At 36.8% G+C, this 21,573-nt stretch overlaps 2 protein-coding genes across 2 annotated transcripts in view; both read right to left on the reverse strand.

Annotated features, from left to right (window-relative positions):
* Trmt61 (tRNA methyltransferase 61) overlaps positions 1-1,058 on the reverse strand; it is an 82,800-nt gene extending 81,742 nt beyond the window's left edge. Inside the window, exon 1 of the mRNA XM_067097327.1 lies at positions 906-1,058. The gene's annotated coding sequence lies outside the window, so the exon portion shown is untranslated. The remainder of the gene's footprint in view (positions 1-905) is intronic.
* A 7,587-nt stretch (positions 1,059-8,645) lies between these two features.
* LOC136834735 (uncharacterized) lies at positions 8,646-14,418 on the reverse strand. The gene is made up of 5 exons (XM_067097332.1): positions 14,290-14,418; positions 13,135-13,263; positions 12,338-12,457; positions 11,316-11,513; positions 8,646-9,116 (listed from the first exon to the last, which is right to left on the reverse strand). The coding sequence occupies exons 2-5, from the start codon at positions 13,258-13,260 to the stop codon at positions 8,886-8,888; spliced, it is 675 nt and encodes a 224-aa protein (XP_066953433.1). The 5' UTR covers positions 13,261-13,263; positions 14,290-14,418; the 3' UTR covers positions 8,646-8,885.
* Between the last annotated feature and the right edge of the window lie 7,155 nt (positions 14,419-21,573).

The raw sequence follows: 21,573 nt of genomic DNA on the forward strand, positions 1-21,573 counted from the left end.
GGCATTTAGGCCAAAGGCTAAGCACTGGAACCTATGAGGTCATTCAGCGCTGAAACAGGCATTGACAGTAAAAGGTCTGAAAGGTGTAACAGAAGGAAACCCTCACAGTTGCACTATGAATCAAATGTTACAAGAGGGTAGAAAGTAAGATGGAAGAGAGGTAGAACTATGGGGTTGCTCCGCATCAGGTATTACCTTGGAAACTGACTTTTCCTGTAGTATTTTGGTTGCTTATTAACAACAATTTACTGTTATTTTTTGGTGGCTGACTGTAATTAACTTCAGAACTGATATATTTTTGTATGCTGGCCATCCTGGAATGTTATCGTGCATGCACAGTGGTATAGGGAAGCTTTTGGTAAAAAGTGGAGTTTCCTTCACCTGGGGATCCAGGCGGCTAAGCAAGAACACGGCCTGCTAGGTTAGCTTAGGTTAGTGTAGTTCCTTTTAGAATAGGTTTCCTTAGCCAATCCCTTCTTGAACATAGGGCTTGCTAATGACTTGCGGAACTGCAGAGCTATTCCATAACAACAACATGGTAGTCTGTTCGGGATACCTTCTAGTTTTACCGAAAGAGATTATGAACGGAAGTAGGCTACCCTACTAAGCTTAGTAGGACGAATGAAAGGGGTTGCAGCTTTTAACGGTAGAGGGGACGCTGCAAAGAACCTCAAGTAATGCCTACAGTGCACCATGTGAGGTGCACTGGCGACACTAACCCGAAGTACGGGCAAAAAGACTATATGGTTCATGTATATATGAAGAAATGAGTATCATGCTATCACTGACGGAGCTCGTAGGCTTGACAGTCTGATAGCAGCAGCGTGGCTTATCAACTGTTATCTTCATGAATGCCCAGGCTATTAAATTACCGATGAAATTCATTACGAACAAATGACACTCACCTTTGCGTTGGGATCACAGATGTAAAATAAACCAGTGATTCTGAAAGTACCTGAATCTGCAAATTATATACAGCGCACTTTTATCTATGGGTATGGAGCTGAGAAACTTCTTGACACTGACATATCACTTAGAGTGGCAGTCTGAAACTCGTCGACTAAGCACGTGCCTGCTTAAATGTATTTTCTCTAATATATTCCGCTGACATAATAAAAGGGAGGTGAGGAAATGGACTGTTTGCATGAAATAATACTAAGCATTCAAATATTCTACAAACAATAGTTAACATGAAAAATTAATCCAGTAATAACAATTTTAGCGACTAGATATATAGTCGACATAACACTGTTTTACAGTTCATACAAGCTATATTGTATAATACTGAAAGAAATTTAATAATGAATGAATTAAAGTGTATCGGTTACATACAATTATTGAAAAGTTTTATAGGGTCTATTCATCATCGGTTAGTCGATTTGGTACCGGAAGCAATATGGCGACATTTAATACTACTTCATCTCAGTTCATAATTCTATTGAACGTCTCTATGAATATTATTGTTTTGATACTTCTTTATTTTACAAGTTTGGAAATGATGTCACTTTACGTGTTGAAATTACAAGGCAAGACATTACTAATCTTTTCTACTTTCTAATTCAATTACATGTCCTATAACCATTATCATTTCTCTGCTGGTGTCCATAAACTACATTTCTTGCTGAAAAATAGACAATGTGTATCTTTCTTGTAAAACACAGTTCGTCTGTTAAGTAGAAAATCACCTGCGTGCAGTGAGCAATAAGAACCCTTCACTTATGTCATTCCCATTGTAGAAATTTCCGTTAACACTACAGGATGAAAGTAGAGAAGATCCACTTACCCCAAGCAAGTAAAAGTTTGATACCAACTGTATATTGGACAGTTCACATTATATGGCTCAATTGAGACAAGAGGAATCTGAGTGTTTGCGTAAAATTCCCCAAAAATTTAACAAATTCTTTTGATAAAATTTACGTTATCCATCCAGGCTCGTTAAGACAGATATGCAGTATATGACAGAAAACAGTATCGTTTAGTACACAGATTAGTGCCTGAAAGATACTCAAAGAAATGACATCTATGAATGAGTTGTAAAGTTTACGATAAGTCTATAAGTCATTAAAAATCAGACATCGGAATCGGCTCAATAATCTTTCTTAAATACACATTGTTTTGCAAAGTGAAGGTATAGTACTGTTTAGCAGTCCTTCCCCATACAGGCCAGTCTCAGTCGTATTTTTGTAGGCAACATTGCAATCAAGCTCACCGGTTGTTAAACCGGAGGTTAAACTCTTCACTTTGGGTGAAATATTAGTGTGTCTTGAACTGCATTTTTTTGTAATTAGACATTTTTATCAACAAATCATCTCTCTGATCCATCGTTCTGGAGTGCCATACCTTAAAGTATCAACAGACTTTAAGTAGTCTTTAAAAAAAAAAAGCCTATCCCAGAGTCAAATTGTTTGAAACTTCGATTATAGTTATAGTTTTTCGGCAACAGCCAGAAGTTTGCTTATGTAGGAGCACATGAGTTGAACTGTAAACAGCACTATATTTATGCATTAGCATGCATGCCCACTTACACACAATAATGGCACTTATAAAGCAATAAAACAAAAGTCAAGAAATTCCAGTAGGCTAAATCTTATATTATAATGATACGATTCTCATTTACGTAATATGCTATAAGTAGTAATCATTTTCTTCCTTTTCTAACAAATAGTACTATTGCTCCTCATCTTTCTGTAAAACTATATATACATCAGTAACGTAAAGAAAAAAAAATTGTAAGCAATAAGTAATCTCGTTCAACCACACTAATAAGCCCCAAAGGTTCATGTGGATCACAGCAAAATACAGTTAAGAGAAAAGTCCCATACTTACCCATGAACACACACACACACACTCATCACTAAAGAAATAAAAATGAAATTAATTCATCGTGCAATCAGCATTTGACTCATGGAAGATTTGTTCCAGGACCACTAGCGTATTTAAATATAACACAGACTCATAATCCTTGCATAAATTAACTTAATACACTGTTCAGTACGGTATATAGCGTATGTTAAAAAAAGAAGTTAAGTATACCTTAGTTTTACCAGACCACTGAGCTGATTAACAGCTCTCCTACGGCTGGCCCGAAGGATTAGACTTATTTTACGTGGCTAAGAACCAATTGGTTACTTAGCAACGGGACCTACAGCTTATTGTGGAATCCGAACCACATTATAGCGAGAAATGAATTTCTATCACCAGAAATAAATTCCTCTAACTCTTCATCAGCCGGCCGGGGAATTGAACTCTGGCCCATTGAGTGACAGTCTGCAGCTCTACCGACTCACCCAATGAAGAGTCAAGCATATGTACAGTATGTATGTATGTATGTATGTATGTATGTATATATATATATATATATATATATATATATATATATATATATATATATATATATATATAATATATATATATACTGTATATTCATGTGTGTATACATATATATATATATATATATATATATATATATATATATATTTATATATATATATATATATATATATATATATATATATATATATGTATATATATATGCATATATATATGCATATATATATATATATATATATATATATATATATATATATATATATATATATATATATATGCATATATATATATATATATATATATATATATATATATATATATATATATATATATATATATATATATATATATATATATATATATATATATATATATATATATTTATATATATATATATATATATGTATATATATATATATATATATATATATATATATATATATATATATATATATATATATATATATATATATATATATATATATATATATATATATATATATATATATATATATATATATACACACACTGACTCCTCCTTTAATGAAAAAACAGGGTAGATATGAATTCTCTTTCTCTCTCTCACCTGGAGTTTCAATAACAGAATAGCAAATTTAATTAAGTGGGCGTAACAGGTGTTCTTACATACTGCAGTACTTTTTGTTATGGACAATCATGGTTCAAGCTAAGTGCTTAGGCATCATACAAAGGGGATGCACTTACTGAATGCTCTAGTCTTTTGAGTTGAAGAAACCTATTCTTCTTTTTTTTTTTAACTAGTTGTGTTGAACACGAAGAAAACCACTATTAGAAAATAAAAGTATCAATGAAATTACATTATGGCTGGTAAAAGGGGAAAGATTATTCTTCCCACTTATAATAGATCCAAAATGGGGAAAAGAAAGAGATTAGTTACGATGTGAATGTGATAGGAGGCATCGTAAAAGATGTCAATTTCTAGATGGCATCTGTGATCATTATATCAAGAAAGCTCTGTCGTCATTGTTCTGATGAAATGCCTTTAGTAGTGAATTAATATAATGAATGTTAAATGAAATATCTGTGCTGAGGACTCAAACAGCTGAAAAATAAAGGCACTGCTGAGCTTGAAAGCGGGAAGAGACAGTTGGTGACTCAGCAGGTTTACCACAGTACATTGACACCCCTCAAAAAAATAAAACTATTATCTTGATATGAGCCTTTCTAAGGGCATTAATTAAGGCTCTGCTGAGGGCCCTTATTTACATTCTAATGAGTGCTCTCTGTCGTATATATTGCTGTATGACTCTCTTCGCCCTCTATCAAACAGATAAAGCGCATCCTGATTGTTGTGACGAAGCTGCCTCTCAGAAAAACTTTGTTTTCTTTCTTTGTCCGTTCGTCTCTCTTAATTCCATCTTCTCTTTCAGTTGTCTCTTCTTCTTCATAATTTTGTACTATGGAGTTTAGCAGAGTTTGTTAGGAAGCACTTATAAAGTTTTTCACGTCTTCAATTTTTATCAGTGTCATTTTATTCATGTACTATGCACTATCACTTAAAAGTCATCACACGTGATCGAGTAAGTCGGAGAGAGAAGAAAACGACAAACAAACTTAGTTAAACCAACAACAACTGAAGTCTCAGGCCGGAAAAGGAAGTTTAAGAGAAGCGAGCACAATGTTTCAAATGTATGCTATGACTCGTCATCCAGCTATCAAGACAAAAGATGATTTTCACATGTTTGAGAGATGTGCTGTGTATGATAAAGCCAACGAATATAGCCAACGGAAGCTACAGTTTGCCTCAAGTTATCTGACCCAAGATACTCTTTCACAGTTGGTTTTTAAAGCCTTGAGATCTGCAACCCCAAGATCGTGCAAAATGCTCCCACTTATTATTATTATTATTATTATTATTATTATTATTATTATTATTATTATTATTATTATTATTATTATTATTATTATTATTATTATTATTATTATTATTTCAGTATATGAAACCCATTCGCATAGAACAAGCACACAGGGGTGGACCAGAAAGACTGAAAACACAAAGTCTATCGAGAAAAAACTAGAGAATTTCCTGTTTTCTGAATGTTATGCTGGTGCTGATTAGATAGATGATATTGGGTCTGCAGTATTACTCTTCTAATGTCTCTGCAAAATTGTTTAGGACAAATGAATTCCCGAGTCACACTGAGCCCCAGCTTGAAGTCATATAAACTTTTTTAAGTAATATAAAGCCTTTTAATTAATATAAACCTCTTTAAACAATATAGCCTAAATATCTTTAAGTTATATAAATCTCTTTAAGTGATATAAGCCTCTTTAAGTCTTATAAACCCCTTTAAGTAATATATAAACCTCTTCCAACATTAAGTTCTACTGTAGGTGTACCTCGAAGCCCAACTATCACATAATACCCAAAATAGCGCTGAACGGTCAAGTGGAATTTATTTTTAATACATTTTTATCAATTATCCAAATTTCTTGATAACCTGAATGGCAGCGATTAGTTGTTCACTTGTTTGTCCCGTTTCATACATTTTTTGTCAAAGGTAGTGTCGCAATTAGTATATTAAGGTACAAAATAATTATTTGAAAACAGAGCAAAATATTTAACATATCTTATTTATCTATTTGATGACCAAAGTAATATTCACATTCCCCTATACAGTAAACAATGTATTAAATAAACTTGGTACTTTGATCTAGCTCTGTTCTGTCAATAACTTCTCTGAAACATTAGCTCAAGGTAGAGAAAAAGGGCTCAGATGAGCGTTCTATAAGCGAAGGAAAACACCTAATTGAAAAGTAATTTTCAATAAATACAGAAATGGAGAACACATCAGAGGCTGAAAAAATTGACTTCCTGAGATGGAAATAGCGTGAAAGAATAACACAACAGGGAATGGGGAGAGAGAGAGAGAGAGAGAGAGAGAGAGAGAGAGAGAGAGAGAGAGAGAGAGAGAGAGAGAGAGAGTCTTACTATTAGAGCAGTGATTCTTAAACTGGGGGTCGCCAGAAGCTTCCAAGGGGAGCTCAAGAAGGTTTGCCAGATGGTGCCTTATTATTTTTTTTAATTTGTGATGTTAATTACAAAATTGCCGAAAACATTATCACTGTTTCCATGTGTTTTCTAATTATTATCTCAAAAAATACCAAAAATTCAAAATATAAGTCAATGTTCATTTCAAATCTTGTTTATTAATTGTCTTTCATTGTTATGACAAGTTATGATAATATGTAAATAGACAACAACATATTGTTTATAGTTGGCAAAATTTTCAGGGGTAGGAGGGCGTGGGGTCTATACATAGTGCATAGGGGGCGCAAGGCAAAAAATTTTAAGAACCACTGTATTAGAGAAAAGAACAAATATGACTGGTCTGAGTTTTTTTTTTTAATAAATTCCTCTTACTTAGAAAACACCACGAAATGAATATTACAGTCTCGACGTAATGTAAGAATTGTCTTAGTTTCTTGAAGGATGAAGTTACTGTCTCGGTCTTAATTGATTTTTTATTTTATAAATACCAGGGGTGTGTGTGTGTGTGCGCGCGCGCATATTTATGAACGTTCATGCATAAGCGTAAGTAGTACGATTTAGCTCATGTGAAAAAATACACACACACGCACACGACTTTATTGCCAAAGAACTTTAAGTATATTGAAGACAATATTCACCTGATTTCGTTGATCAGAGTGAGACAAAGTATCAAGCACATTTAATGGGACAGGCATTTGATTGGTGTTTTCTTGGCAGTCTGCTGATGTTTTGAGGCACGGCGTTTCAGAAAAAGGAATCATGAAGAGTACTTGTTAATAAAGATGCTAAATTAAATGCAATGCAGTTCAGCGTGTACCAATTTTCACTGAAGGTGATGAGTTTAACTACCTCCAGGATACTCTCATAATTCACGTGGAACTCGATAGTCTGCGCAGGACAACTTACATATACGAAGATGCCAGATCTGCCTAGAGAAGGCAGAAGTCGTACCAAGCACTTTAGTTTCACTTATACATACATACATACATACATACATACATTCATACATACATACATACATACATACATACATGCATACGTATATCTATCTATCTATCTCTCTATCTATCTATCTATCTATCTTTCTATCTATCTATCTTCTGTATATATATGTATATATATACATACATACATACATAGGCCTACATACATACATAGAATAATCAACATACAATCACGTGTGGAACAGAAATAAATTTCAGACCCACAATTAAATTGAAATACCTGGGTTCGATCCTGATGTAAATCAGGAATTTTTATATATATACCTGTATATATACATGTTGTTGTGCTTCAACAGTGCCGAGCATGAGCCAGGCAAACCTTGAGCTCCACTCAGTGGCATGCGTGCCTTTTCTCTCCTGGCATCGCACAGGAGAAAAAGCGCAATTATCATTGGCCTTAGGAGAAAAGGCTTATTTGCTTCAAATTCTCTTTCATGCAAGTGAAGTGTGGATGCCGCCCATAAAAAAAAAGACTGAAGCTGTTGATATGAACTGCTTGAGTAGGAAATATGTTAAAGAAAACCTGGAAGGGTGAGAAATGTGTGGATGTTTAGAGAGCGTGAAAAATTAAGTGTAGGTGTGCGGACATAGCAAAGTGTTTTCAGACGGTCTTGTCTTGTGGAATGAATGGAAGTCAATGAACTTGTCGATGAAACAACTGCAAAATTCGGACGTGTTAGGAAGGGTGGGGAGGGGCTGGGGGTGAGAGAAAGACCTGGAGAGCTTTGGATAAACTGAGCGAAAGAGGTATTGGAAATGAGAAGACTTTTGATATGCATGAAGCGTGAGGGTGTGTACGGGACAAAGGTGAAAGGCAGCGTGTTTGCAAGACGTTTGACTTTCTGCGTTAGGTGGATGATGCGCATAATGTTGGGAAGCTTCCTATTCTGGAGGTTCAGTCAGTTCAAGTACGAATGTGTCAGTAATTGTTGTGCCCTTTTTGCTCTGGGGCTAACCCTTGCAAGGGAAAACAGTTTAATGTTGAAAAATAAATACACGAACACAAACACACACACACACACACACACACACACACACACACACACACACACACACACACACACATATATATATATATATATATATATATATATATATATATATATATATATATATATATATATATATATATATATATATATATAATATTTCACTTCAGAAACTTCGTTTTATTATTATTTTCTCGCCCATGGTTAAAGATAAGATTTTGACGACGAAAGGGTAATTGAAGGAAATGGGCAAATCGCAGAGTTGTATTGTGTAATTCAGTCATGAGGAATGTTAATTAGACAAGTTGATTTTCAAAAGAGAAATAAATGAATAAATAAACTTAGCAATTAATAAATCAGTTAAAGGAACATAACCACATTAAAATACCTAAGCAAATAACATGAGCAAGGATAAATAAATCTACAAAGAAAATTAGAAATACATTGAAAATATGAGTTGAAGAGTAGTGGCTTATTTTCATGAAGAAAAGCGGAGTAATTTTGATCAAGAAATGTAACGATAATTCCCATTCACGTCAACTCCTTTTTGACGAAGATGTAATCCCCGATGAAATCCTTATCAATATTGTAATCGTAAAGAGAATAACCCCTTTGCTCTACGCTGTCAACAAAGACTTGGTCCGGTTCTTTAGAGTAACCGTAGTGCTCCAGGATCAGGGTTCTGATGTCCACGGCGTCCCACGGAATTGTGCTCAGGATCTGTTCCTCGGCTCCTTCCACGTCCAGCGAGAAGAGGTCGACCTGTATGAAGGAAATGTACTGTATCTCTCTCTCTCTCTCTCTCTCTCTCTCTCTCTCTCTCTCTCTCTCTCTCTCTCTCTTCAAACAAACACTAAGTTGTTAAGAAAAATAGAGTCTAGACCAGGCTTGGCACCTGTATGGGAGAATGGCTTCCTTTGTTACCGGAAGAGGAGATGTATTGTTCATCTCCGAACAGTTTGTTGTTCTTCCTATCTCCAAGGATACTCAGCTTATGTACTCTGATACTACTACCTAAACTACTGTTACTGCTACTAGTCCGTGTACGTAATTCAACAAGTCAAATCAGCGAAATAAGGTAATTATTACTATTATTAGTATTCAGTAGATGAAACCTGTTCCTATGGAACAAGCCCACAGGGGGCACTGACTTGAGATTCAAGTTTCCAAAGTATATGGTGTTCATCAGGAAGAATTAAGAGGAAGTGAAATACAGAAAAAAAAATTTCTCACTTATCAAAAAAATTAATTAATTAATTAATTAAATAATTAATAGATAGACAAAAATATTAAAACGCAAGAAGAATAGTATCAGGGTAGTAATGCATTGCATTTTCACTTGAACTTCTCAAGTTCCAAATGCACGACATCCTCTGGGAGGCTGTTCTACTGCCTCCCAGACGATGTAATGATTGGTTTGGTCGGTACTTGGGCAGAGCTTTGAAACTTTTAGCAGACCTGGGAAGCCTAGAGTAAGGTAAGTGGTCACAGTAAAGCCCGAAATTAACAAAGTGAAAATAAAAAGGAGTTTGACGTCCCGAAAAGTAATCGCTGCCTTGTAAAGGAAAGAATGTTCCAAAAGAAGAAGCAAGAAAAAATAACTCGGGAACTCTTAGCAAAGGTATCAAAGATAGGTGACTTGACTGATTGTGGTAACAACATGCATTTGCAAGGAAAACAATCAGATGCTTATTCTCAATAGGCTGGAGAAAGAAGCTGATAAGAAACTTAGAGGTCAACAAGCTGTTTTTAGAAAAGTATGATTTGCACAGAGCAGATATTCGTATCAAGAACTATTGCACAACAATGCATGGGATTAAAATATTCCTTTCTGAAATGTTCTGTTGACTGCAAGATGGCATTTGACAGCGTCCAGAGACCAGTGGTCTTGCGTAACTACGGTATCTCCATTAAATATGTAAAACTAAAGAAATTATCCAAGATAGAAACAGAGCCAGAGTTAATATTGATGGGGATATCATCAAGAGAATTTGCAGTAAATAGTGGAAGCTGCAAGAGAGTTTTGATACACCTTTGCAGTTTGCCCTTCTCATAGATTTCATAATGAATAAATGATCAGAATGGAGGAGAAAGTTTAGACTGGAGAAAGGATAGAATCTCAACAGACATAGGATATGCATCTAATGCTGTTTTAGTAAGCAAAACACGAAAAGATGCTCAAAGTTTTTAACAGAATGAATCATATTTCTAAAGAGATGGGACTCAAAAAAGCCCAAGAAAAGCCGAAGTAATGAGGACAGAGTATGTACTAGGGAATGAAATATTATTATATGGAGAAAGGGTTAATGAGGATGAATCTTTCCAATACTTAGGAACAATAATATCCAGTGCAGGTTCTCCTGAGTTGGATTTTAGTGCAAGACTAAAAAGTACAAACCAAACAGTGGGCAGGCTGAATGATATTTGGAAATCAAATAGACTGAAACTGCATACAAAGGTAACACTCATAAGTCTAAAGTGATCATGTTATTGCAAAGAAACTACATCTAAAGAAATGATTCTATGCAGATTACGGACGTTACATAAATAGGTGAGATCATGATGAAAGGGGATGTAGATGACTCAGACATGTCCTTCGCACAATCCCTGGGGGTAAATAGTATATAATGTTGTCAGCTTGGAGGACCCAGATCTACTCGGATGAGTACTATGAGAGGGGATGCTGAGGACGAGTAGAGATTTATGGAAGATAAAACAAAGGAGAGACATGGGTGGCAAAATTTTTCAGAGGCCGTTTCCGTAGCATGGCACTGGAAGCGATGATAGTGTAGCCCAAACTCTTGAGGAATTTAAGAGACTCCCAAAGTTCGACAGACAGCCACCAAACCGTGTTGCCAGAGGTCTGCTAAAACACAAAATATCCAAAAAGAAATTCCACTTAAAGTTATAATGACGAAACATACAATAGAACGAAATCAATATTATCTAATAAATACTAACCCTTGTAAGATTAAGAGCTTTCCAGTACGTTAAAAAAGGGAAGCACTGGACGACCGCATAGGTGCTGAGGTGCGTCTTTGCCTGGTACTTCTGGGCCCTTCCTGCTCCCTCTTGCAGGAAACTGCCACCTCGAATGACCCACATCGCCTGCGACGTCGCTGCCTGTTCCCTGGTGTCCATCATCTCCAGAACCATCTCCTGGAGAAGTTTAGTAGCCTCAGTTGCGATATGTGAGCTTCGCCTTTGCAATGGCACCTCAAATGGACTTCTAGGATGAGTTCTTTTTTATATTTCCTCTCTTCTTCTACAACAGACATTCTTCTTCTTTGTTTTATCGTTATAAATCATTAAGTTAATAACTCAAAATGCTAGTTGCTGGACATCTTCAAGTATGGATGTTTGTACATACATACGGGCAATAAAGAAGAATGGCGAGGAATTTTCACCTCGGCCAGATTTTTAGTTTTATTACAATGCGTCTGATGCTTGAAAGTTAAAGTTCTTTTTATCATCAACCGAAGTTTATATTATCATCTTTCTGACTAAGAGGAAATCGATGTTTAGTATAGGAAACGGATAAAACTAATGCGTCAATGATCATGCCTTTTTGTGAGGCGATAGACGTGTTCTGTTTATAGAAATAAAGATGCAGAAATGATCAATGGCAAAGTACCTTCTGGGGCTCTGAAGAAAGACACGGACGTGTTCCAGAAATCTCCCACAAATAGGGTAGTTTCCCAGCTGGACTATCTGGACTATATATATATATATATATATATATATATATATATATATATATATATATATATATATATATATATATATATATATATATATATATATATATATATATATATATATATATATATATATATATATATATATATTTATATATATATATATATATATATATATATATATATATATATATATATATATATATATATATATATATATATATATATATATATATATATATATATATATATATATTTATCAAAACACAAACAGACTTTCTTTACCTTTGGGTAGGGTGTTACGGCAAAACAAGTATTGGATGACCAGCAGTGGCGGTTCTTCTTCAGCAATTCGTTGTAAGAACTGGGGTTGGGTTCAATTAATAACCCAGTCCAGCCATATTCCTGAAATGCAGTAATTTAGAATGACGCTGCTAACTATAAATCAATCTCATGTACTGCAGTTATTTTCGTCAAAAAATCTCTCGTAGCAGTCAGTAGCATGGTTGACTCTGGGTAAAGACTATTCCTATCACAGTCACACCTATGGATAAACTTGCAGCAGAGGTTTCTCTTCTAGCGTACAGAGCAAGTGGGAGTTGCAACCTCGTCCCTTGTTGCAGAAACGCATAACTGGAGGGTTCCAACTACCTCCTTATCACAGCAAAATGGTTGTTAGAAGTAAAAGGCTGACGACATAGAAAACATAAAAACTTTCAATTCACGTTTAATAACTTGCGTGTCAGCATATCAGTTCATTGTGTCAGACATTAAAGAATCACCAGTGTTGAAACCACACATTTTGAATGTCAGAAGGAAAACTTCTGGGCTCTCTCTCTCTCTCTCTCTCTCTCTCTCTCTCTCTCTCTCTCTCTCTCTCTCTCTCTCTCTCAGCATACCATTCATACCATTGCTCCCGTCTGCATAGCTACTTACTGTATACCATGCATTAACCGTGCTCATGTTCATTATGTTCAAATAAACTCCCAAATACCTTTTCAGACCAAATTATGAAAACGTCTTCTGAAACTGATTGTAAAGAACAATCCTGAGAAAACAAGACACGCAATCCCAGCACTCACCTTCTCCAGGTGCAATGTATTGGAAAGATACTGTCCGTCCAGAGCTCCAGCTTCAATGAAGAATCCAGGAGGGCTGTCCTCAAACAGCTCGATTATTGTCTTGTGCAGAAATTTCCACGACTCCATGCTCTGGAAAAGATATGACTCCATGTCTCGGAAAACAAAGATTTCAGTAATCCCATAACTCCAAGGTAAACATTAACTTCCAAGACTTCACGTTTCAGAAAAGTATTTTAATGACGCCTTGTACTATCGAAGATACCTCTTTGACGTTGTTTTGGGAAATAAAAATGTAGAGGATTCTATATGCTGGAAAACAGAAGCCTCCATAACTCTATTGAATACAAAACCCCATGACTCCAGCATATGTAGAGAAAACAAATAATCCAGTCAGTTAAAAGGCAGATTGTTGCATGAAACTTAGTAAAATGTGCTTTGCTATGAAATAAAAAGGACCTTTTACTAATAGGGGCAAACTAGCAAGAATGACATCTTGAAGATTTACTGTTGGGATTATCACGGAGTGAGCCTGAAGGCCATTGCACTGAAGAAAAATGGCAAAGAGAAGATTAATGCAAATAAATAGATAAATAATTAAATAAATAGATACATGAAAAGAATAATGATAACAATAAATACAAATGATAAATGCACATACATGAGAACAATTGTTGAGAACGGTAAGGAAAATAAAGGACTGAAAGCCTGAAAATCTGCAACATGTAGTCGTTGGTGTTTGTTGGTTAAAGTGACACCTTTCTCATATTCCGGTACTCCAGTTATTAGCTTATCTCTCTCTCTCTCTCTCTCTCTCTCTCTCTCTCTCTCTCTCTCTCTCTCTCTCTCTCTCTCACTTAATAACTTTTTATTCATGTTTCTCGCTCGCTCACTCGGTTTCTCTCTCTTATTTTTTTATATTAATTTTATTATGATTCTCATTACCTCTCTTTCCTTTTTCGCAGAGCTACTCTCCTTCTCCCTACCCTACCCCCAAGCTCTCTCTCTCTCTCTCTCTCTCTCTCTCTCTCTCTCTCTCTCTCTCTCTCTCTCTCTCACACACTTCCTTACATACTTTTCATCTTTCATACTCCATTTCTTTTACTCCCTCCCCCCCTCCTCTCTCTCTCTCTCTCTCTGCGTTTATTTCTTTCTCACTTCGTATCGCAGCCTGTTCTGGTAGGCGTCCAAACTGTAAGGACTGGAGCTAGGAGCGTGGAGATGGTGGTCTTGAAGAGCCTCAACGACTCGCGGATCGTCCGCCTCCAGAGGTCCTTTGAGCCTCTCTTCCCAGGCTCTGGACGTCGCTCCCGGGGTTCCTCTCTCTCGTCGCTGTGGCTTGGGCCGACTCCCACATGTATGTGCCTCGGTCCGTGATTCTGCACGTGTATGAGACCTCCTCGGCCCGTGTACAAACCGATCTGATAGATTGAAAGGGTTTCCATTAGTCGTTGTCATTATTCTTACTTGTCTATATACATTCAAGAGGTTCCATGATTATTACAACTACTCAAGATAAATCTTAAAGGGGTTCTCAAGAAAGAACTCATTGTCCACACTCCTCAAGAAAGATTTAAATGGATTCTAAAAGTTGCCATAATCGTTCTTTCCTCTCTAGATACACTTAAAAGAATCCAGGAAGTTACCTTCATCATTCTTACTTCACAAGAGAGGTTTAAAGGGTTCCAGAAATTGCCATAAGTCTTCATACATCTCAGCTAAGATCTAAGGGGTTCCAACAGTTTCCATAATCTTTCATGCTTCTCAGTTAAGATCTTAGGGGTTCCTGCAGTTGCCATAATCGTTCATACTTCTCAGTTAAGATCTAAAGGGTTCCTGCAGTTGCCATAATTGTTCATACTTCCCAGTTAAGCAATAAGGGGTTCCTGCAGTTGCCATAATCATTCATACTTCTCAGTTAAGCTCTAAGGGGTTCCTGCAGTTGCCATAATCGTTCATACTTCTCACTTAAGCTCTAAGGGATTCCTGCAGTTGCCATAATTGTTCATACTTCTCAGTTAAGCTCTAAGGGATTCCTGCAGTTTCCATAATCATTCATACTTCTCAGCTAAAATCTAAGCAGTTTCTGCAGTTGCCATAATCATTCATACTTCTCAGCTATTATCTAAGGGGATTCAGCAATTGCCATAATCACTCATACTTCTCAGTTAAGATCTAAGGGGTTCCTACAGTTGCCATAATCATTCGTACCTCTCAGCTAAGATCTAAGGGGTTACAGCAGTTGCCATAATTGTTCATATGTCTCATTTAAAATCTAAAGGGTTCCAGCAGTTGCCACAATTGCTCATACTTCTCAGTTAAGGTCTAAGGGGTTCCTGTAATTGCCATAATTATTCATACTTCTCAGTTAAGATCTAAGGGGTTTCATCAGTTGCCACAATCATTCATACTTCTCAGTTAAAATCTAAGGGGTTCCAGCAGTTTCCATAATCGTTCATACTTCTCAGTTAACATCTAAGGGGTTCCATCAGTTGCCATAATCGTTCAAACTTCTCAGTTAAAATCTAAGGGGTTTTAGCAGTTTCCATAATCGTTCATACTTCTCAGTTAAAATCTAAGGGGTTCCAGCAGTTTCCATAATCGTTCATACTTCTCAGTTAAAATCTAAGGGGTTCCAGCAGTTTCCATAATCGCTCATACTTCTCAGTTAAAATCTAAAGGGTTCCAGCAGTTGCCATAGTCGTTCATACTTCTCAGTTAAGAGTTAAGATCTAAGGGGTTCCATCAGTTGATGTAATCATTCATACTTCTCAGCTAAGATCTAAGGGGTTACAGCAGTTTCCATAATCATTCATACTTCTCAGTTAAGAGCTAAGAGGTTCCATCAGTTACTGTAATCATTCATACTTCTCAGTTAAGACCTAAGGGTTGTTCGTTCATACAGTTAAGATCTGAGGGGTTCAGTAAATCGTCCATACTTCTCAGTTAAGATCTAAGGGGTTCCAGGGCCATAATTTCATACCTAAAGGGTTCCAGCAGTTTCCATAATCATTCATACTTCTCAGTTAAGATCTAAGGGTTTCCATGCAGTTGCCATAATCATTCATACTTCTCAGCTAAAATCTAAAGGGTTCCAGCAGTTTCAATCATTTATACTTCCTCAGCTAAGATCTAAGCTCTATGACCATTCATACTTCTCAGCTGATATAAGAGGTCCTGCAGTTGCCATAATCATTCATACTTTCTCAGTTAAGATCTAAGGGGTTCCAGCAGTTGCCATAATCGTTCATACTCATTTCTATACTTGCCATAATCATTCATACTTCTCAGCTAAGATCTAAGGGGTTACAGCAGCTGCCATAATCCATTCATACTTCTCAGCTAAGATCTAAGAGCAGTTGCCATAATCGTTCATATTCCTCAGTTAAGATCTAAAGGGTTCCAGCAGTTGCCATAATCGTTCATACTTCTCAGCTAAGTTTATATAGTTCTCAGTTAAGATCTAAGGGGTTCCAGCAATCATTCTCAGCTAAGATCTAAGGGGTTCCTGCAGTTAATCATTCCATAATCGGGTTCATACTTAAGATCAGTTAAGATAAGTTAAGATCTAAGGGGTTCCAGCAGTTGCCATAATCATTCATACTTCTCAGCTAAGATCTAAGGGTTCCAGCCATAATCGTTTCTCAGCCAATCTAAGGTTCCAGTTCAATCGTTCATATTCCTCAGTTAAAATCTAAAGGGTTCCAGCAGTTGCCATAATTGTTTATACTTCTCAGTTAAAATCTAAGAGGTTCCAGCAGTTGCCATAATTGTTCATAGTTCTCAGCTAAGATCTAAGGGGTTCCTGCAGTTGCCATAATCATTCATACTTCTCAGCTAAGATCTAAGGGGTTCCAGCAGTTGCCATAATCATTCATACTTCTCAGTTAAGATCTAAGGGGTTCCAGCAGTTGCCATGACCATTCATACTTCTCAGCTAAAATCTAAGAGGTTCCATCAGTTCCATAATCTTCATACTTCTCAGCTAAGATCTAAGGGGTTCCAGCAGTCATTCATACTTCTCAGTTAAGAGTAATCATTCATTCATACTTCTCAGCTAAGATCTAAGGGGTTCCAGCAGTTGCCATAATCATTCATACTTCTCAGTTAAGATCTAAGGGGTTCCAGCAGTTGCCAGTTGCCATAATCTGTTCATAATCAGCATCCAGCAGTTGCCATAATCATTCATACTTCTCAGTTAAGATCTAAGGGGTTCCAGTTGCATAATCATTCATACTTCTCAGTTAAGATCTAAGGGGTTACAGCAGTTGCCATAATCGTTCATACTTCTCAGTTAAAATGCTAAGTTCATACTTCTCAGTTAGTCTAAGGGGTTCCAGCAGTTGCCATAATCATTCATACCATAATCTAAAGGGTTCCTGCAGTTGCCATAATCATTCATACTTCTCAGTTAAAATCTAAGAGGTTCCAGCAGTTCATACTTCAGTTAAGATCAAAATCTTCTCATAAGATCTAAGGGGTTTCCATAATCATTCATACCTTCTCAGTTAAGATCTAAGGGTTCCAGCAGTTGCCATAATCGTTCATACTTCTCAGTTAAGATCTAAGGGGTTCCAGCAGTTTCCATAATCATTCATACTTCTCAGCTAAGATCTAAGATCTTAAGCAGTTGTTCATTCATACTTCTCAGTTAAGATCTAGGGTTGCAGTTGCCATAATCATTCATACTTCTCAGTTAAGATCTAAAGGGTTCCAGCAGTTGCCATAATCATTCATACTTCTCAGTCTAAGGGGTCTAAGGCCATAATCGTTCATACTTCTCAGTTAAAATCTAAAGGGTTCCAGCAGTTGCCATAATCGTTCATACTTCTCAGTTAAGATCTAAGGGGTTCCAGCAGTTGCCATAATCATTCATACTTCTCAGTTAAGATCTAAGGGGTTCCAGCAGTTGCCATAATCGTTCATAATTATACTTCTCAGCTAAGATCTAAGGGGTTCCAGCAGTTGCCATAATCATTCATACTTCTCAGTTAAGATCTAAAGGGGTTCCAGCAGTTGCCATAATCATTCATACTTCTCAGTTAAGATCTAAGGGTTGTTAATCATTCATACTTCTCAGCTAAGATCTAAGGGGTTCCTGCAGTTGCCATAATCGTTCATACTTCTCAGTTAAGATCTAAGGGGTTCCAGCAGTTGCCATAATCATACTTCAGCTAAGATCTTTCTCAGTTATCTAAAGATCTAAGGGGTTCAGCAGTTGCCATAATCGTTCATACTTTTCAGCTAAGATCTAATTCCAGCAGTTGCCATAATCATTCATACTTCTCAGCTAAGATCTAAGGGGTTCCAGCAGTTGCCATAATCGTTCATACTTCTCAGTTAAGATCTAAAGGGTTCCAGCAGTTGCCATAATCATTCATACTTCTCAGTTAAGATCTAAGAGATCTAAGTTCCTGCAGTTGCCATAATCATTCATACTTTTCAGCTAAGATCAGTTAAGTTGCCATAATTGATCATAAGGGGTTCCAGCAGTTGCCATAATCGTTCATACTTCTCAGTTAAGATCTAAGGGGTTCCAGCAGTTGCCATAATCGTTCATACTTCTCAGTTAAGATCTAAGGGTTCCTTGCAGTTGCCATAATTGTTCATACTTCTCAGCTTGCCATAATCGTTCATACTTCTCATTAAGATCTAAGGGGTTCCAGCAGTTGCCATAATCGTTCATACTTCTCAGCTTAAGATCTAAGGGGTTCATACTTCTCAGCTAAGATCTAAGGGGTTCAGTTGCCATAATCGTTCATACTTCTCAGTTAAGATCTAAGGGGTTCCAGCAGTTGCCATAATCGTTCATACTTCTCAGCTAAGATCTAAGGGGTTCATAGTTGCCATAATCATACTTCTCAGTTAAGATCTAAGGCAGGTTCATACTTCTGTTAAAATCTAGTTTCCAGCAGTTGCCATAATCGTTCATACTTCTCATCTAATCAAAGATCTAAGGGGTTCCAGCAGTTGCCATAATCGTTCATACTTCTCAGCTAAGATCTAAGGGTTCCAGCAGTTGCCATAATCATTCATACTTCTCAGTTAAAATCTAAAGGGTTCCAGGTTCCATAATCGCAGTTGCCATAATCGTTCATAATCTTCATACTTTCAGTTAAGATCTAAGTTCCAGCAGTTGCCATAATTGTTCATACTTCTCAGCTAAGATCTAAGGGGTTCCAGTTCATATTTCTCAGTTAAAATCTAAAGGGTTCCAGCAGTTACCATAATCGTTCATACTTCTCAGTTAAGATCTAAGGGGTTCCTGCAGTTGCCATAATCGTTCATACTTCTCAGCTAAGATCTAAGGGGTTACAGCAGTTGCCATAATCATTCATACTTCTCAGTTAAGATCTAAGGGGTTCCAGCAGTTGCCATAATCGTTCATACTTCTCAGTTAAGATCTAAGGGGTTCCAGCAGTTGCCATAATCGTTCATACTTCTCAGTTAAGATCTAAGGGGTTCCATCAGTTGCCATAATCGTTCATACTTCTCAGTTAAGATCTAAGGGGTTTCAGTTCTGTTCCATCTGCTACCATAATCAGTTGCCATAATCGTTCATACTTCTCAGCTAAGATCTAAAGGGTTCCAGCAGTTTCCATAATCGTTCATACTTCTCAGTTAAGCTCTAAGGGGTTCCTGCAGTTGCCATAATCATTCATACTTCTCAGCTAAGATCTAAGGGGTTCCTGCAGTTGCCATAATCGTTCATACTTCTCAGTTAAGATCTAAGGGGTTCCAGCAGTTGCCATAATCGTTCATACTTCTCAGCTAAGATCTAAGGGGTTCCAGCAGTTTCCATAATCGTTCATACTTCTCAGTTAAGATCTAAGGGTTCCAGTTACCAGTTCATACTTCTCATAAGATCTAAGGGGTTCCATCAGTTGCCATAATTGTTCATACTTCTCTCATACTTCTCAGTTAAGATCTAAGGGGTTTGCCATAATCGTTCATACTTCTCAGTTAAGATCTAATTCCAGCAGTTCCAGCTAAATACTCATCTAAGGGTTCCAGCAGTTGCCATAATTGTTCATACTTCTCAGTTAAGATCTAAGGGGTTCCAGCAGTTGCCATAATTCATTTCATACTTCTCAGTTAAAATCTTCATACTTCTCAAAGATCTAAGGGTTCCAGCAGTTGCCATAATCGTTCATACTTCTCAGCTAAGATCTAAGGGGTTCCTGCAGTTGCCATAATCGTTCATACTTCTCAGCTAAGATCTAAGGGGTTCCAGCAGTTGCCATAATCGTTCATACTTCTCAGTTAAGATCTAAGGGGTTCCAGCAGTTGCCATAATCGTTCATACTTCTCATCTAAGGGGTCCGGCAGTTGCCATAATCATTCATAAGATCTAAGGGGTTCCAGCAGTTGCCACAATCGTTCATACTTCTCAGTTAAGATCTAAGGGGTTCTCTGCAGTTGCCATAATCGTTCATACTTCTCAGTTAAGATCTAAGGGGTTCCATCAGTTTCCATAATTGTTCATACTTCTCAGCTAAGATCTAAGGGGTTCCAGCAGTTGCCATAATCGTTCATACTTCTCAGTTAAAATCTAAGGGGTTCCAGCAGTTGCCATAATCGTTCATACTTCTCAGTTAAGATCTAAGGGGTTCCAGCAGTTGCCATAATCGTTCATATTTCTCAGTTAAAATCTAAAGGGTTCCAGCAGTTTCCATAATCATTCATACTTCTCAGTTAAGATCTAAGGGATTCCTGCAGTTGCCATAATCGTTCATACTTCTCAGTTAAGATCTAAGGGGTTCCATCAGTTGCCATAATCGTCCATACTTCTCAGTTAAGATCTAAGGGGTTCCATCAGTTGCCAATCGTTCAATCGTTCATACTTCTCAGTTAAGATCTAAGGGGTTCAGCAGTTGCCATAATCGTTCATACTTCTCAGTTAAGATCTAAGATCTAAGGTTCTAGCAGTTGCCATAATCGTTCATACTTCTCAGTTAAGATCTAAGGGTTCCATCAGTTTAATTAATTGTTCATACTTCTCAGCTAAGATCTAAGGGGTTACAGCAGTTGCCAGAATCGTTCATACTTCTCAGTTAAGATCTAAGGGGTTCCAGCAGTTTCCATAATCGTTCATACTTCTCAAGATTTAAATCGATCAGTTAAGGGTTCCAGCAGTTGCCATAATCGTTCATACTTCTCAGTTAAGATCTAAGGGTTCCAGTTGCCATCAGTTTCATAATTGTTCTACTTCTCAGTTAAAATCTAAGGGGTTCCAGCAGTTGCCATAATCATTCATACTTCTCAGTTCTATACTTCTCCAGTTAAAAGATCTGAAAGGGTTCCTGCAGTTGCCATAATCGTTCATATTTCTCAGTTAAGATCTAAGGGGTTTCAGCAGTTGCCATAATTGTTCATACTTCTCAGCTAAGATCTGAGGGGTTCCAGCAATTGCCATAATAGTTCATATTTCTGAGTTAAAAT

Source organism: Macrobrachium rosenbergii, chromosome 54, assembly GCF_040412425.1.
Source record: "Macrobrachium rosenbergii isolate ZJJX-2024 chromosome 54, ASM4041242v1, whole genome shotgun sequence".
Classification (NCBI taxonomy): domain Eukaryota; kingdom Metazoa; phylum Arthropoda; class Malacostraca; order Decapoda; family Palaemonidae; genus Macrobrachium; species Macrobrachium rosenbergii.

Excerpts from the sequence above, each read along its gene's own strand:
- LOC136834735 (XM_067097332.1), bottom strand. The coding sequence starts at position 13,260 with ATGGAGTCGTGGAAATTTCTGCACAAGACAATAATCGAGCTGTTTGAG. Across the intron at positions 12,458-13,134 it reads ATACATTGCACCTGGAGAAG|GAATATGGCTGGACTGGGTT; the intron begins GTGAGTGCTGGG and ends ACTGCATTTCAG. Across the intron at positions 11,514-12,337 it reads CCGTAACACCCTACCCAAAG|GAGATGGTTCTGGAGATGAT; the intron begins GTAAAGAAAGTC and ends AAACTTCTCCAG.